The sequence below is a fragment of the Pseudophryne corroboree genome, chromosome 4 (genome assembly GCF_028390025.1).
Source record: "Pseudophryne corroboree isolate aPseCor3 chromosome 4, aPseCor3.hap2, whole genome shotgun sequence".
NCBI classification, from domain to species: Eukaryota; Metazoa; Chordata; class Amphibia; order Anura; family Myobatrachidae; genus Pseudophryne; species Pseudophryne corroboree.
In genome coordinates, this window is record NC_086447.1 from 188,434,893 (window position 1) to 188,450,270 (window position 15,378).

The 15,378-nt window shown below is 43.4% G+C and overlaps 1 protein-coding gene and 1 pseudogene across 1 annotated transcript in view; one reads left to right on the top strand and one right to left on the bottom strand.

Moving 5' to 3' along the window:
• Nucleotides 1-10,979, top strand: part of LOC134911244 (transcription cofactor HES-6-like) — a 39,217-nt gene extending 28,238 nt beyond the window's left edge. Inside the window, exons 3-4 of the mRNA XM_063919543.1 lie at nt 1,004-1,082; nt 9,925-10,979. Of these exons, the coding sequence (XP_063775613.1) occupies nt 1,004-1,082; nt 9,925-10,232 (387 nt within the window). The 3' untranslated portion in view covers nt 10,233-10,979. The remainder of the gene's footprint in view (nt 1-1,003; nt 1,083-9,924) is intronic.
• A 707-nt stretch (nt 10,980-11,686) lies between these two features.
• Nucleotides 11,687-11,805, bottom strand: LOC134913257 (5S ribosomal RNA; annotated as a pseudogene).
• Between the last annotated feature and the right edge of the window lie 3,573 nt (nt 11,806-15,378).

The following is a 15,378-nucleotide window of genomic DNA, read 5'->3' on the forward strand; positions in this document are numbered from 1 at the left end:
CTGAGGGTAACGGTCTTACATACTGTATTATATATTTGCACATTGGATTTTAATTTCCAGCTGGATAACAATATCAGATTGAATTGTATCATATATTGGGACTGCTACAAAAATAACTATTAGTCTCCTGTCAAGGAATTCTGATACATGTCGCACTGACATTGTTACACAAATTAGTGTGTCTTTATTGCCACATATGGATACACTCACCTATGTTGCTTCTGAGGTTCAAGTATACCTATCAAAGAATTGTTTTTAATATTGATTATTTGTATATGTGTTTTCAAATAAATGTATTGTTATTTTTAGATACCTCCCAACATGACCCTCTACAGGAGGGACAGAATGCTCTGCTCCTGGACTTTCCTCTTAATTTATGATTGCCCTCACCTGTGCTGAAACGCCTTTCTTATCCATTAACTAGTTCAAAACAGGTACCGGCAATCACAAATGAAGAGGGAAGTCCAGGAGCAGAGCATTGTGTCCCTCCTGGAGAGGGTCATGTTGGGAGGTATGCTTTTATTAAAGCACCAGTGCATATTTTTCAATTAATTGGCTCACAGGCACAACCCTGTTCTTTTCTCTTGTATACTTTTTTCACTAATTAGGAACTGGGACAGACTAGAGCACAGGTTCTCAAACTCGGTCCTCAGGACCCCACACAGCACATGTTTTGCAGGTCTCCTCACAGAATCGCAAGTGAAATAATTAGCTCCACCTGTGGACCTTTTAAAATGTGTCAGTGAGTAATTAATACACATGTGCGCTTGCTGGGTTACCTGCAAAACATGCACTGTGTGGGGTCCTGAGTTTGAGAACCACTGTCCTAGATTATGCTGCATGTGAACCGATCAAAAGACACACTTTTTTCTTATGATTGAGTATATGTTATAAATATATATACATATAGCCATTCACACTTTTAAGGTATTGGTTTATATTTTCCCATACTGCAATACATGGAATGCAGCCCCAATAACTGTACTTTTTGTTATTGTTTTAGCAGTCTAAGCTGGAGAAAGCAGACATACTGGAGATGACTGTGAGGCACCTGGAGAATATTCAAAAGAATAGATCCACAGGTGAGACCTTGTTTAGCTGTATCAGCAGCTGCACTTGTCCTTTCTGTCACTAGAGGGAGCTGTGTTTATTGAAGATACGGAAACACCAGCATGATGATAACAACAACATATGGTAACTAATAATCCCCTCTGATTCTGGGTGCTTCAGCCTGTCCTACAAAGTTATTTGGCTAGGGACCAGCGATTTCACCTCTCAATTAATTTGATCTCAGTCAGGTATATAATGTATAACCATGCAATCTCTAAGATGACTAGTAAACTTGTTATAAAATATTTGTATCTAAAAGTCAGTAAAAACAAATGATGGGATACAGGAGTGATTGTGCCTATTCAGATATTTGATAGACCAGACTGATATGAGTTAGATGCCAGTACGTAAGACAAGGTTACACAAGCATTTATGTTCCCATTCTCAAAGTTAATATTAGGCCTGATTCTGAACCGGCTGATCTCTGTACACAGGCACAAATACTGTGGCCTGGACACAATTATCAATCATACCTACACAAACATTCCTAAGGAAAACCACTCATCCATGGGTTCTAGAATGTGAATACTCTGCAAGACCAAATGTGGATGATGGGAAATGGATACAAAAGGTCCCAATTCTCCATTTGAATCTTTAAACCAATTTAGGCCATACTTGACTTGCCTACCTGACCCTCTCCATGAGGGAGAAAATACTCTGTTCCTGGACTTTCCTGGTAATGTATGATTGCCATCACCTGTGGTGAAACACCTTTCTTATCAATTACCTAGCTCACCAAATATTTGATTTACTGGTAATCTGTAGATATTAACATCATTTTAAATACTTGCAAATCGTATTTCTTTCTGCAAACTTCACTGCTCTCTCATACAGCCACCACTCCTCCTCCTATTCTCATTTTACTACCAGTTTACACACCATCCACACTATGGCCAGGCTGGCAACCCCCCTTACTCATTGTCCTTCTATTCCTTTATTCTGTCCCCTGTTACCACCTCTATCCCTCTCTCACAGTCTCCTACATCTCATCCTCTCTCCTCTCCTCTGTCTGCCTCCCTACCCCTCTTCTGTTTCCCCATTGCAATTCACTTCTGCCCCTTCACACCACTTATACCCCACCACTCAACCCTGCTCTCTCCCTCCTCTGCCTGTCTCCTCACCTCTCCTCCACCAGTATCAAACTGCACTCCCTCCCTGTTTCACGCATGCAGTCTCCCTTCCTAGCCAAGGCCCCAGCACCATCATCACACCCTCTTTATCTTCTCCTTCCAAATTACTCCTACCTCAACGCTACAGCAATCCTGATAATCTCATTCACATCTCTCCCACAAACTCATACCCCCTATCTTGTGCACTCTGGAATGCCAGATCTATTTGCAACAAACTGACCCCCACTCATGACCTTTTCATTTCCAAGTCCCTGCACCTCCTGGCCATTACAGAAACCTGGATTACTCCTCATGACACACTTCTCCTGCTGCTCTCTCTGCTGGGGGCCTCACATTCTCACACACACCCCGACCCGGGGGTCGCCATGGGGGTGGTGTTGGGATCCTTTTACCCTCAAGCTACACATACCAACTTGGAACCATAGCACCTTGCTTTTATCCACGACTTTAATATTCAATATAACCTCCAGACAAACAGAGCCGTAAAGCAAACGAAAACGGAAGAGAGGGAGCCGCCGCTTCACGGACCGAACACATCGCGACCTCGCACCCTGATCACGTGATCGGAGCAACCCGGAAGGAAGAGGACAACGCCGCCGAAGAAGAACGGAGAAGGCCGCTGGCAAGAGGGAACGAGACGGGGCTACGAGGACAAGGTAAGGGACTCTGTAGGAGAGGAAAGGACACGGCAGACAGCCCAGCAGGGCTAGAAGCAGTCGTCCTTCTCCCTCTCCAAGACGGTGACCGCTTCCCCAATTGGCACAGATAGTCACAGTGTTCTCAAAAGTGCGACACTGTGTACTGACAGAGCCCAGGGGCGGACGGTATGTCCGGAGCCCTCATTACCTAACCCTTAGTGATCACCAGGACCCCTTGCCGCACCGACCCTCCGGGGGGACCCCCACCATTTTTGCTGCAATTCTTCCACATTTTTTTCTGATCAAACAAATTTACCACACACAGGCTCTGGACAGTATTACAAGACTCTAGGCACTACAGAGGTGGGACGCCACTGAACTGAGTGCCTCCAATACGTTATATTAACCAAAAAAAACATATCCGCTAATACGGATATTGCTACATTTACAGCTTATTTATTACAACTTTTTTCCATTCCCCCTCCCCCCAGCTCTTTCACTCCCCTTTCCTCCATATCCGCTACCACCCCTCCCCCCCCCCCTTTTTCTGACCAAAATAAAGAACACCATTGTGAGATTCAACAATTAGTTTGAGTATCATTTCAAACATCATCCATTTCAAATAAGCACAAGTTTGTCCCTTTGGCGCACCTAACCCCATATTGTACCTACCATTATCGAAGTTTGAGGAACTTCTGCAAATAGGTAGCAGCCTTAGGGCAAATCAAATACCCACCTACATGAGCGCTGGATAACCTTCCTTCTAAACCACATACCAACTTATACCTCCAGAACCTTCTCTTACATTCTCTACATTTGAGGTCCATGCATTACGCCTCTACCAACCTACTAATCTTCGAGTTGCTGTAATTTACCGTCCACCTGGCATTTCCTCCAAATTCCTTGACAACTTTGCTTCCTGGCTACCTCACTTCCTCTCTTCTGACATTCCCTCCATTATTCTAGGTGATTTCAACATCCCTATCGATAACCCCACAAAATCACCTGCCTCTAAACTCCTTAACCTCACCTCTTCACTTGGTCTCTCCCAGTGGACCACCTCACCCTCCCATGTGAACGGGAGCTCACTGGATCTGGTTTTCACTCACCGCTGTGATATTTCTGATTTCTCCAATTCCCCTTTTCCCCTCTCTGACCACCATTTGCTCTCTTTCAACTTATCTATCTCTGCTTCCCCATCTCTCCCTCCTAAGGCTACCATCACGAAGCGTAACATTGAGGCTATTGACACCTCATCCCTGTCCTCCCTGTTTGACTCCCTTCTCTCTCCTCTTCTCTCTCTCACATGCCCTGAACAAGCCACATCCCTATACAATGCATCTCTTACTTCTGCCCTTGACGCTGTTGCTCCGCCAACCACTATTCACCCTCGCAGATCAACACCTCAACCCTGGCACACCAAATGCACCAGATACCTACAAAAATGCTCACGTACTGCCGAGCGACAGTGGAGGAAATCACGCTCTAAAGCAGACTTCCTCCATTTCAAATTCATGCTCTCATCCTTCAGTACTGCCCTTTCCCTTGCTAAACAATCATACTTCAAAATCCTCATTTCTACACAGTCTTCCAACCCCCGGCGCCTCTTTGCCACTGTTAACTCCCTCCTCTGCCCACCACCACCTCCTCTCCCTTCCTCATTGTCTGCTCTTGACTTTGCCACTAATTTCACATCCAAGATTGACTCCATACGTCAGGATATCACTTCCCACCAGACCAGCAACCAGCCACCACCCATCCCTTGCCACCCCTCCCCTTCCCTCTTACCAACTCTGACATCTTTCTCCCATGTATCTGGCGAGGAAGTCATGGCCATCATCCGTTCCCCCCTCCCCCCACAACCTCCCCGCTCGACCCTATCCCCTCCCACCTCCTCCGTTACCTCTCCCCTTCTGCCTGTTCCCATCTTGCCCACCTTCTCAATCTCTCCCTTTCATCAGGCACTGTCCCCTCTGCCTTCAAGCATGCTCTTGTCTCCCCTATTCTTAAAAAACCTACCCTTGATCCTAACACTCTCTCCAACTATCGACCCATCTCTCTCCTCCCCTTTGCCTCCAAACTTCTTGAGCGTATTGTCTATAATCGCCTCCATGCCTTTCTTTCCTCTCACTCACTGCTTGACCCATTCCAGTCTGGTTTCCGTTCTCTCCACTCCACTGAAACTGCCCTCACAAAAGTCTGCAATGACCTCCATGCAGCCAAATCTAAGGGCCACTACTCTCTGCTTATTCTTCTTGACCTCTCTGCTGCTTTTGACACTGTGGACCATCCTCTCCTTCTGCAAATCCTTCACTCTCTTGGTCTGCGTGATACTGCCCTCTCCTGGCTGTCCTCCTACCTCTCTGATCGTTCCTTCTCTGTCTCCTCTCATGATGCTACCTCCCCCCCACTTCCACTAACTGTTGGTGTCCCCCAAGGCTCTGTTCTTGGTCCTCTCCTTTTCTCTCTCTATACGTCCTCTTTAGGTGAACTCATTAGTTCTTTTAACTTCCAATATCACCTCTATGCTGATGACACTCAAATCTACCTCTCCTCCCCTGATCTCTCCACGGCTCTCCTCACTCGTACCTCAAACTGTCTTTCTGCTATCTCTTCCTGGATGTCTCAGCGCTTTCTTAAACTCAACATGTCTAAGACTGAGCTGATCATCTTCCCACCCTCCCGCACAGCCTCACCTCCCACAATCTCATTATCCATTGATGGCACAACTATCTCCCCTAGCCCCCAAGTACGCTGTCTTGGCGTAATCCTTGACTCCTCCCTCTCCTTCAAACCACACATTCAGCACCTCTCACAAACCTGTCATTTTCATCTCAAAAACATTTCTAGAATCAGACCTTTTCTCACACAGGATGCCACTAAGATCATTATTCACTCACTGATTATTTCCAGACTGGACTACTGTAATCTCCTCTTAACTGGCTTCCCTGACAATCACCTCTCTCCACTCCAATCTATCCTCAATGCTGCTGCCCGGCTCATCTTCCTCACCAATCGCACTACGTCTACCTCCCCCCTCCTACAGGCCCTCCACTGGCTTCCCTTCCCTTTCAGAATCCAATTCAAACTTCTCACACTCGCTTACAAAGCCCTCACCCACTCCTCTCCCATCTACATCTCTGACCTTATCTCCCTTTACTCTCCCACCCGTCCTCTTCGCTCTGCTAATGCACGCCGTCTCTCCTGTCTTCTGATTACTTCCTCCCACTCCTATCTCCAAGATTTTTCACGTGCTGCTCCATTTCTCTGGAATTCTTTACCTCTCCCCGTCAGACTCTCCACCTCTCTACAAAACTTCAAACGGGCTCTTAAGACCCATTTCTTTACCAAACCTAGCCAAATCTCAACATAACCCTCTGTTCCACGCTCTCTATGTACCCCATCTGTGTCATCCCTGTCTGTCTACCCCTCCCCTTAGAATGTAAGCTCTCACGAGTAGGGCCCTCTTCCCTCATGTGCTTATACTTTTCTTACTTTAATAATCCTCAACTGCCCAGATCCCACAGTTTTTTGACCACCTGGAACTTATCTCTATGTTTACTGGTGTAGTTATGCTTAGTTGCCCTGTACTTGTCCTATATTGTATTCAACTGTAAGTCACTGTTTTCCTATTTTTTATGTGCATTTGTACTCTGTAATCGGGCGCTGCGGAACCCTTGTGGCGCCATATAAATAAAGGATAATAATAATAATAATAATAAACAGAGCATTTTCTCCCTCATGGAGAGGGTCAGGTAGGCAAGTATGATTTAGGCTTCATTAACACAAGCATTGCTTGGACTGGTGTGGTAAGATACGGCTGCAGTACTGTTTGTGTCTTCTATAATTGATATAGACAAACCAGAACATACTCTTCATTTTTAAGAGAATGCTGTTTTCTTAACTTTTATGTGGAGTTTTGTTCTTTTAACTGTTGGATACTAAATCAATTTTATGGAATTATTAAAAGTTATGTTTTAACTCACTAATAACCACATTTTCTCACTAGAATTATAATAAGAGTGCGCCCACACAAGAGTCTTCCTTTTCTCTAACCTTGTTCACAGGCACAAATGGCAAGTTTTTAGACACCTGTTTTTGGCAAATACAGTGTTACACTGACCCTGTGTGTGGGGGCCTCAGGAAGACCTCCCCTGTCCCGTCCCCCCTTAATCCAGCACTGATGATTGTTGTGGTGGCTAGTGTAACATCAATAGACAACATGGCTTCCATTTGCAGGCACGTGGACCCCCTCATTAGCCCTACGTATTCTCACATTAGCATAAGTAAAGCATTCTTTCCTAGTTGCCCGCAATTACAGTCTCTTCACCTGCAACTCAGAATCCACCCCAATGTGTGCACATTTGTAAATGTTATTAAATATTGCAGTAACATGTAGTTTTAAAGCTTGCAGGTTCAACTTTCATTATTTTGTTCTTGTAGTATTTTAGATACACCTCTCCGTAAATAAAAATAGCAACAGTGGCATCCACAAATTATGGGGTATATTTACTAAAGGTCGATTTTAATCGATTTCAGATCGATTAATATTGATCTTAATCAATGTTGGGCTTCCGGGGTTAAAACACACATTTTATTGGGATGCGTTCGGCATCCCAGAAGTCAGTTTAGGCACTAGGGGAGGTGGTTAGCCCTAGCTGACACCCCCAGAAGTTTAGGGTAGGGTTAAAATACTTACCCCATCCAATGTTGGGATGCCGCTGTTGGTCATGTGACCGCCGGCATCCCGATCACCGGTATTTCATACTGAACCCATTTTACTAACAGATTTTTTTTATATTCATTTTTAAATGTTCGTAAATCAACCTTTAGTAAATATACCCCTATGAGAGGTCACAGCCCAACGAGCTATAATAATCAAAGCTGTTTTTGTTTTATAAAGTTTTCATTGTTGTTTTTTTCTTGATAACAAAACAGAGGTAAGGCCAGTACACACAGGGAAGATTCTCCCATAGATGTGTGCTGAGTGATCTAGCATGAACACTCAGCACACATCTCTCCCCCGCTCAACACACAGCGCGGTGTGCTGAGCGAGGGAGGGGGGACGGGGGCGCTCATTTCACCCACCGGTGAAATGAGCAATGTGCTAGATTGTGCCTGCCTGCAGGCCAATCTAGCACCGGCAATAGTGACGCGTGAGGCCACGCATCGCTATCGCTGTGGGGTATACACACGGAGAGATCCGTGCTTAACTTCTAAGCAATCTAGTCAGATTGCTTAGAATTTAAGCACGGATCTCTCCATGTGTACTACCCTGTACAGCAGAATAAAAATCAAAGAATCAAAAAGTGAGCTGAGCATAGCAAGAGGGCAAGCCTTTAGTCAAAACTGTCAAAGATGCGTAAAGTCAATGTATGGCAACTCAGTGGGACAAAAGAAAAGAAAGGAACAAGGAAATAAGAGCTGTATTCAATAGAGAGAACAGAAGGGAAAAGAATACAGGAACGAAAAAAGAAAGAAAGGCAGGAGGAAAGGATTAGAAGGAGAAAGGAAATGAGAGGAGGGGAGCAGAGAAGGCGAAAGATAGGGGAGGGGATGGGAAAAATGGGTGGTAAGGAAATGCTGGTATGGCAAAAACATAAAAGAGCAAGAATGCGCCTATAAATCAACTGGAGGATGAGTTGGAAGTGGCCTCAATCTGAGACAGACATGGAGCCCAAATAGTAGCAAATTTGTCAGGACGGTCAATAGAATGCTGGATATGTATTCAAAGTGATAGGTGTTCAAGATGAGATTACGTAGGATATAGAGAGGGGCAGTATCTGTATGTTTCCGGTGGGCAGCAATAGTGCAATTGGCAGCACTAAAGACGTGGCTGATTAGCTGTTGTGCATGTTTGTGTATATCTGGATATACCAAGTCAAGAGGGAGTAAGGCATAGTAATACCAGTGAGGAAGGCTATAAAATGTTGTACTGCTGCCAAGAATCTCTTAGGTAATGGGCTGAACCACCATATGTGACTAAGAATGCCTTCATCCCCACAGCCCCCCCCCCCCCAACATTTGTGGGGAAAAGAGGGAAAATAGCATAATATGCGCAAAGGCAAAAGGTACCAACAGAACATGCGTTTGTAGATGCACATAGACGATCTAGCAGCATTTTGCCTGTTTCTTTCCCAGTCCTCTGGAGTCACGTCCACCCCTAACTCTAAAAGGTTGGTTGTGGGAAATCAAGAGGCCATAGAAATTCATACATTGAAGACACAATTTGAGGCACGGGAATTTATGTACTGAAGTCAAAAAGTTTCCAAAGGAATTTATTGTGGTCTACAATGGGAGCCAAGTTAAGAGGAATAAAAATTACAAAGCTGAAGGTATTGGCCAAATTTGTGATTAATACTCCTTTCACACATACACTTTGGACCCTGGTTTTTGACGGATCTTGTGGCTTGACCCGAGTCTCGACTACGTGTGAACAGACCAAACTCGGGTCAGGTGTACTGGGTCCCCACCCTGCTTGGTACCAGTGTTATTCCTGGGACCGACCCAGGTTGCCTGTGTGAACATCATTACCTGGGTCACAATGACCCGTGTCATGCCTAAAAGGGTCTGATTGGCGGACACAGTAGTGCTTGGAGATGACATCTCCAAGCGTCCACTGTAAACTGGAATACCCCGGTCACTGTAAGACCTGGGTCCAGAGTGAACGGTGACGACCCAGGAATAACTTCAACCAGTGTTCAGTTTCCTTTCTCCGAGCTGGGTTAAAGCTGGGGTTTATGTGTGAAAGAGGTATAACTGTGACTAAAGGTGAGAGGTCCCAGAGGAATTTTATATTATGCCTAATCAAGGGATCACAGGCTTTGATGTCCTGGCTCGGGGAAAGGCAGTATTGTTTCAGAGAGGGGACATAAAAGGGAGGTTATTAAGCAACCCAAACACTAGTGCAGCAATCTCATATGGAGAGGGTAAAACCAAGCCTCTGTATTCTTTACATGATAAACTGCAAACATACATGTATGGCTATGATATATCCCAATTAAAGGCAATGATCCATTTTTATCATGTGTACTATGCTTCCAAAGGTGAAACTTCCCAGAGTGTGGACATCCAGCAAAGATTCAGTACAGGATACATCCAGTGTATGCACGAGCTCCACAATCTGCTTCTCAACTGTGACTGGATGGACCAAGCTCTTGGAGCACGTCTTCTCAATCACCTGCTGAAATCCCTCCCCAAGGCCAAGGATGTCAAATCTGAGCTGCTCTTCGTTTGTGAAGAGGGTACTGGGAGGACGACCTCACCAGCTATGCAGGCTGACCCTGAGACAGAGCCACATACTAAGGAACACTGCCCCTTGATGGGCTCACTGCAGATGTGGAGACCCTGGTAATGGTTTAATACCTCCTTAGTGAAAGGGGCATCATAGACCAGATTGGGTAATGCCGTAGGCAGACTCATCTGTTTCCCTCTCTCCGTAGCTTGTTTATTTGCTCTCACTGTGTGTCCCCTTCAGTTACACTGGGTATAGGAGCAGAGAGAGAACTTGCTGGCCCTAGATTGTAGTCCATACAATATATATATATATATGTATCTTATAGATATGCTTTGTTTAACACGTTGTGGTGCTCAGCACACCCCATTAGGTGTACTAAAGACCAGGTGCTTCTGGCAGGAGCCCCATGTTCGTAGCCTGCATTGTAGAAGGCTTGTTCTCCCCCTTATTTATTATAAACCTTTCCAAGTAACATTTCTATTCACATGAGATCGTTTACACCTTCCTATTCCTGAATAAAATGTAATATATGCTGGAAACTGTGTAATATTTTAGCATATATAGTTTTTAAAGACAAGAATTTTGAACAATGGACAGAATAATGATTAATGACCGAGAGCACAGGCAGAACTCAGTGGCATAGGCAATGTTTGACATGAGGGGGAGCGAAGACTGACATATACGTATGCGCCAAATATGTGGGTGATCCCACACCGTTCTGAGATCAATGGTATTGAATCAAGTAAGGAAACCAAAATCGACAATTGAAGGGGAGAAGAAATCCCCTATTGTGGTCAAGTTGGTGGTGCACCCAGAGTCAGTGTTAATAACTGTGTCAAAAGGAGAGGAAAAGAAGACTCTTGTGTGGGTGCACTCTTGTAATGGATCAGAGAGGATTGAAAGGTAAGTATATAAAAATATGATTTTATTAGGTATATAAAAAAATGGATAAGTATATCCAACGAAACAAACAACACTGAAGACAATTAACAATATAAGTTTCAAAAAGTTCAAGAGATTCCAAAAATTGTTGTTCAATACACGTGACAAATCTGTCAATTTATTTGTGATTTTTTTTGGACACAACATGATGGATTAAGTGGGTAAAAACATGGTTTTATTTAGTATATTAAAAATGGATAACTAAACATACAACACTGAAGACAAATAGTAAACAATATAAGGTTCAAAAATTTAAAAGATTCAAAAATTGTAGTCCAATACACGTGACAGGTCTGCCAATTTATTCGTGATTTTTTTGGACACAACACAATAGATTATTAATTAAGACTAATTATAGGTCAATGCTGGAATAACTCACCAGTGTATACCGCTGAGGCTGTTTAACGCCTAGCTGCCCTGTAAGAGGTGTTACTAATTATATTACGTATGAGTTATCTGCAAGGTTGTTATCCAGGTAAGTTAATGTTTGGCAAAATGTCAAGAAGTGTCACCAAAAGTACTAGATTAGGACCAATGTAATAGATGATAGATTGGCAATAAAACTGAGAAGAAACATTAGTGGTGAATCTGGTGTCAATGTTAGGCATAGAGTATCCTGGTTACTCTAGGTTCTACTAAACTTGGTGTTCCCAGGAGGTCTCCCATACTAGTACTGACCAAGCCCAACACTGCTTAGCTTCCAAGACCGGATGGGATCAGGCGTCTACAGTGTGGTATGATAGTAGATCTACACGTACGTTCCCACTCCGGGATCACTGATGAGAGTTCACTGAACAAGGGCAAGGACAGTGCATTGGACTACAATTTTTTTATATTTTTAATTTTTTAACCTTATATTGTTTACTATTTGTCTTCAGTGTTGTATGTTTTGTTTGATATAGTTATCCATTTTTAATATACTAAATAAAACCATATTTTTACCCACTTAATCCATCATATTGTGTCCAAAAAATCGCGAATAGATTAACACATCTGTCACGTGTATTGGACCACAATTCTTGGAATCTCTTGAACTTTTTGAAAATTATACTGTTTATTAATTGGCTTCAGTGTTGTTTGTTTCGTTGGATACACTTATCCATTTTTTAATATACCTAATAAAATCATATTTTTATATACTTACCTATCAATACTCTCTGATCCATTACAAGAGTGTACCCACACAAGAGTCTTCTTTTCCTCCCTTTTGACATATACTTATGTGCCCCAAGTACATCCTGACTTTGATATAGTGACGGTGGGTCCTCAGTCAGTGTCCTGACACCTCTCCACTTGCCCCTATCCCTTCAATCATTTTCTGTGGCATCTTACCTCCTCTGCCCACAAGCACTTACTGCAATTAACTCAGGTTTGTTTTTTCTCCACATTTAACTTTATTCAACATAGAAATAAATGAGAGGTCTGTATCTGGCCACTACTGTACAACCACCAACTTAGTAGTTCAGACTACCATCCGTTTATCATCATCATTATTATTATTATAATTTATGTATATGGTACCGTTATTATACACAGCACTGTACAGGGATGATGTTATTTATATTGGTTCCTGCAGTGCAGAGTATTTATGACATCTATCAATAACATGATATGTACTCCATTGACCTGAGAAGGCTTTGCTATCCATATAATGTATCAGATTTGATGTACACAAATAAAAGGATATCTATTCGTAGTATAAATACAAATAAACTTCATTACTGACTGACATAAGTTTAAGCGGTAACTGGAACGAAAGTGCAAAATGTTGTTTCAAACAGCAAAGTTCAGAAATTGTCATTATGTATAGCATGAGATATTCCATTATAAAAAGTGAGTAAAACCGTTATTTATCATTATTATATGGCAAAGGCTGTGTAGTACTAAACTAAGTAGTATGCATTAAGTGAACGGAGAGTATATTCTGATTCAGATATGTTCATCCTAATCTTCCACCTCCCAAAAAGAACACTGCCTGGTCCCAGTTTCACATCGCCCCCATCTTCCATCGCTTCAGTGCAAAGTCAGATACAGCCTGATACCCAGCCCAGTGAGCTCTCCCCTCTAATCTGCCATACTACTTCAGGTGTCAGCACCTGGATCTTGTGCTGTGGGGCGAAGGTTATGGTGGGAAACACACTCTTCAGAGTCTCCCCCTCTTCTTCTGCTGTTTCTCTGGACTGCGCCACTAGTCCATGTTAGGAGCATAAGACTGTTGGTTACAAACAGCTGCACTACTGATTGGCCAGAGCATGTCCAGGGAGATACGTTCCTTTTTTTAATCCCCCATCTGTGCTGTCATTTTTGGGTATGGGTAATTTTTAAGCCCCAATCTGTGCTGTCATTTTTGGGTATGGGTAAAGAAAAGCTAAAGCGGAGTGACAGATAGTAGTCTGCAGCTTCTGGGCCAGCTGCTTACACGCCATTTTTAAAACTTTTTCAGCAAGGGGAGTAGAAGATACCCCTGCAGACCTCCTAGTGGCCACACCACTGGCAGAAGGTCATTTCCCATAACATATGGATTTAAACGAAGGTATCTCATCTCTGACTTACTGTAATACTAGCAGAAGTGACCCTAATATTGGCAGGAGGGATTACCATTGGAAGAACATAGAACTGTTCCTGTCCTTATATGTTTGTATGTAAAAATGCCTCTGCAACAAAAACGGGAGAGCAGAAATATTTTTGTAGAATCTTTTCTAAACGAGTGCCTTTCAATAAACTATCATTGATATTACTGAGACTGTTGCATTTTATATATTATCTTTCAATAAACTATCATTTATATTACTGAGACTGTTGCATTTTATATATTATCTTTCAATAAACTATCATTGATATTACTGAGACTGTTGCATTTTATATATTATCTTTCAATAAACTATCATTGATATTACTGAGACTGTTGCATTTTATATATTATCTTTCAATAAACTATCATTGATATTACTGAGACTGTTACATGTTATATATTATCTTGAGGATTTATATTGGTGCAAATTATGGAGTTGATGCTACAGTATTTCAACAAGTATATTCTTTGACTGCAGAAACCACATTGCTACTGTACTTCAATATGGGAGATGTCAGTGTCACGGTCCAGAAGTGGAGCCCCATCTCACCATGCATGCAGAAGCTGGGAGGACCAGGGAGTGTGCATCAGGTCATCTCAGTGCAAAGCATCCATCAGCCACACAGTACAGGTGGGCATGCCAGGGGGCAGGTAATTGCCTCCTAGGCAGCTCCCATTACAAGCTGTTTTGGTCACTGTTGTGGCAGGAGTTAGAAGTGTGATCTGGAAAAGAGAGGGAGGGAGAAGTCTGAGCATGGGGACAGTGCTACATGGGACTGAGGGGTTTATCTACTAAGCCTTGGATGGAGATAAAGTGGACGGTGATAAAGCACCAACCAATCAGCTCGTAACTGCCTAAATTTCGGGTGCCATGTTCTGACCTTTCTCCTCCCCCTTTTGTCACGGGTCACGTGGTGGTCGTGACGTCAGAAGTCCTTTTGCCTAGTAGAATTTAGCCTCAACCATTCTCTGCGGCTAGTAAGGTAAAGCTGGATACAATACACACTAGATGATGAGTTTACACAGCGACATTGGAAGCTATGGGACACAGCAGAGGGAACCAGCATCGGCAAGTGCATACACACTTGCTGATGCTAGTAGTGAAATAGCGCAGCATGGCCCTCGCTAACGACATCCCTCGTCAGTCCTGCATATAAGGCCGATGGAGGATATCACTGATGACCCATGGGAGCACGCATTTTCAGCAACATAGTGCATACACCCCGGACGATTTGAACGATTTGTTGTTCTGATCCGTTGGAATTAGGCAAATCGTTCAAAGTATTGTCTAGTGTACCCAGCCTAAGAGGGAGTGATGTGTGTGTGTGTGTGTGTGTGTGTGTGTGTGTATGTGTATGTGAATGTGTTATTGGTGGGATAAAATTAGGATAAATGTGTGTGTATGGGGTTAGGGGTAAAATTTAGGTGCTGGGGGAAACTAGGGTAGTGGGACAAATTAATTGGAGTGCTGGAAAAAATCAAGGGCATGAGTGGAGCAGTTTGAGGTGTAAGGGGAATAGTATGAGGCTTAAGGGAAGCAGAGTGATGGGGCAGTGTGAGCTGTGGGTAAGCAGTAAGGTGCAATGTGGCAGTGTGAGCTGTGGGTAAGCAGTAAGGTGTGATGGGGCAGTGTGAGCTGTGGGTAAGCAGTAAGGTGTGATGGGGCAGTGTGAGCTGTGGGTAAGCAGTAAGGTGTGATGGGGCAGTGTGAGCTGTGGGTAAGCAGTAAGGTGCAATGTGGCAGTGTGA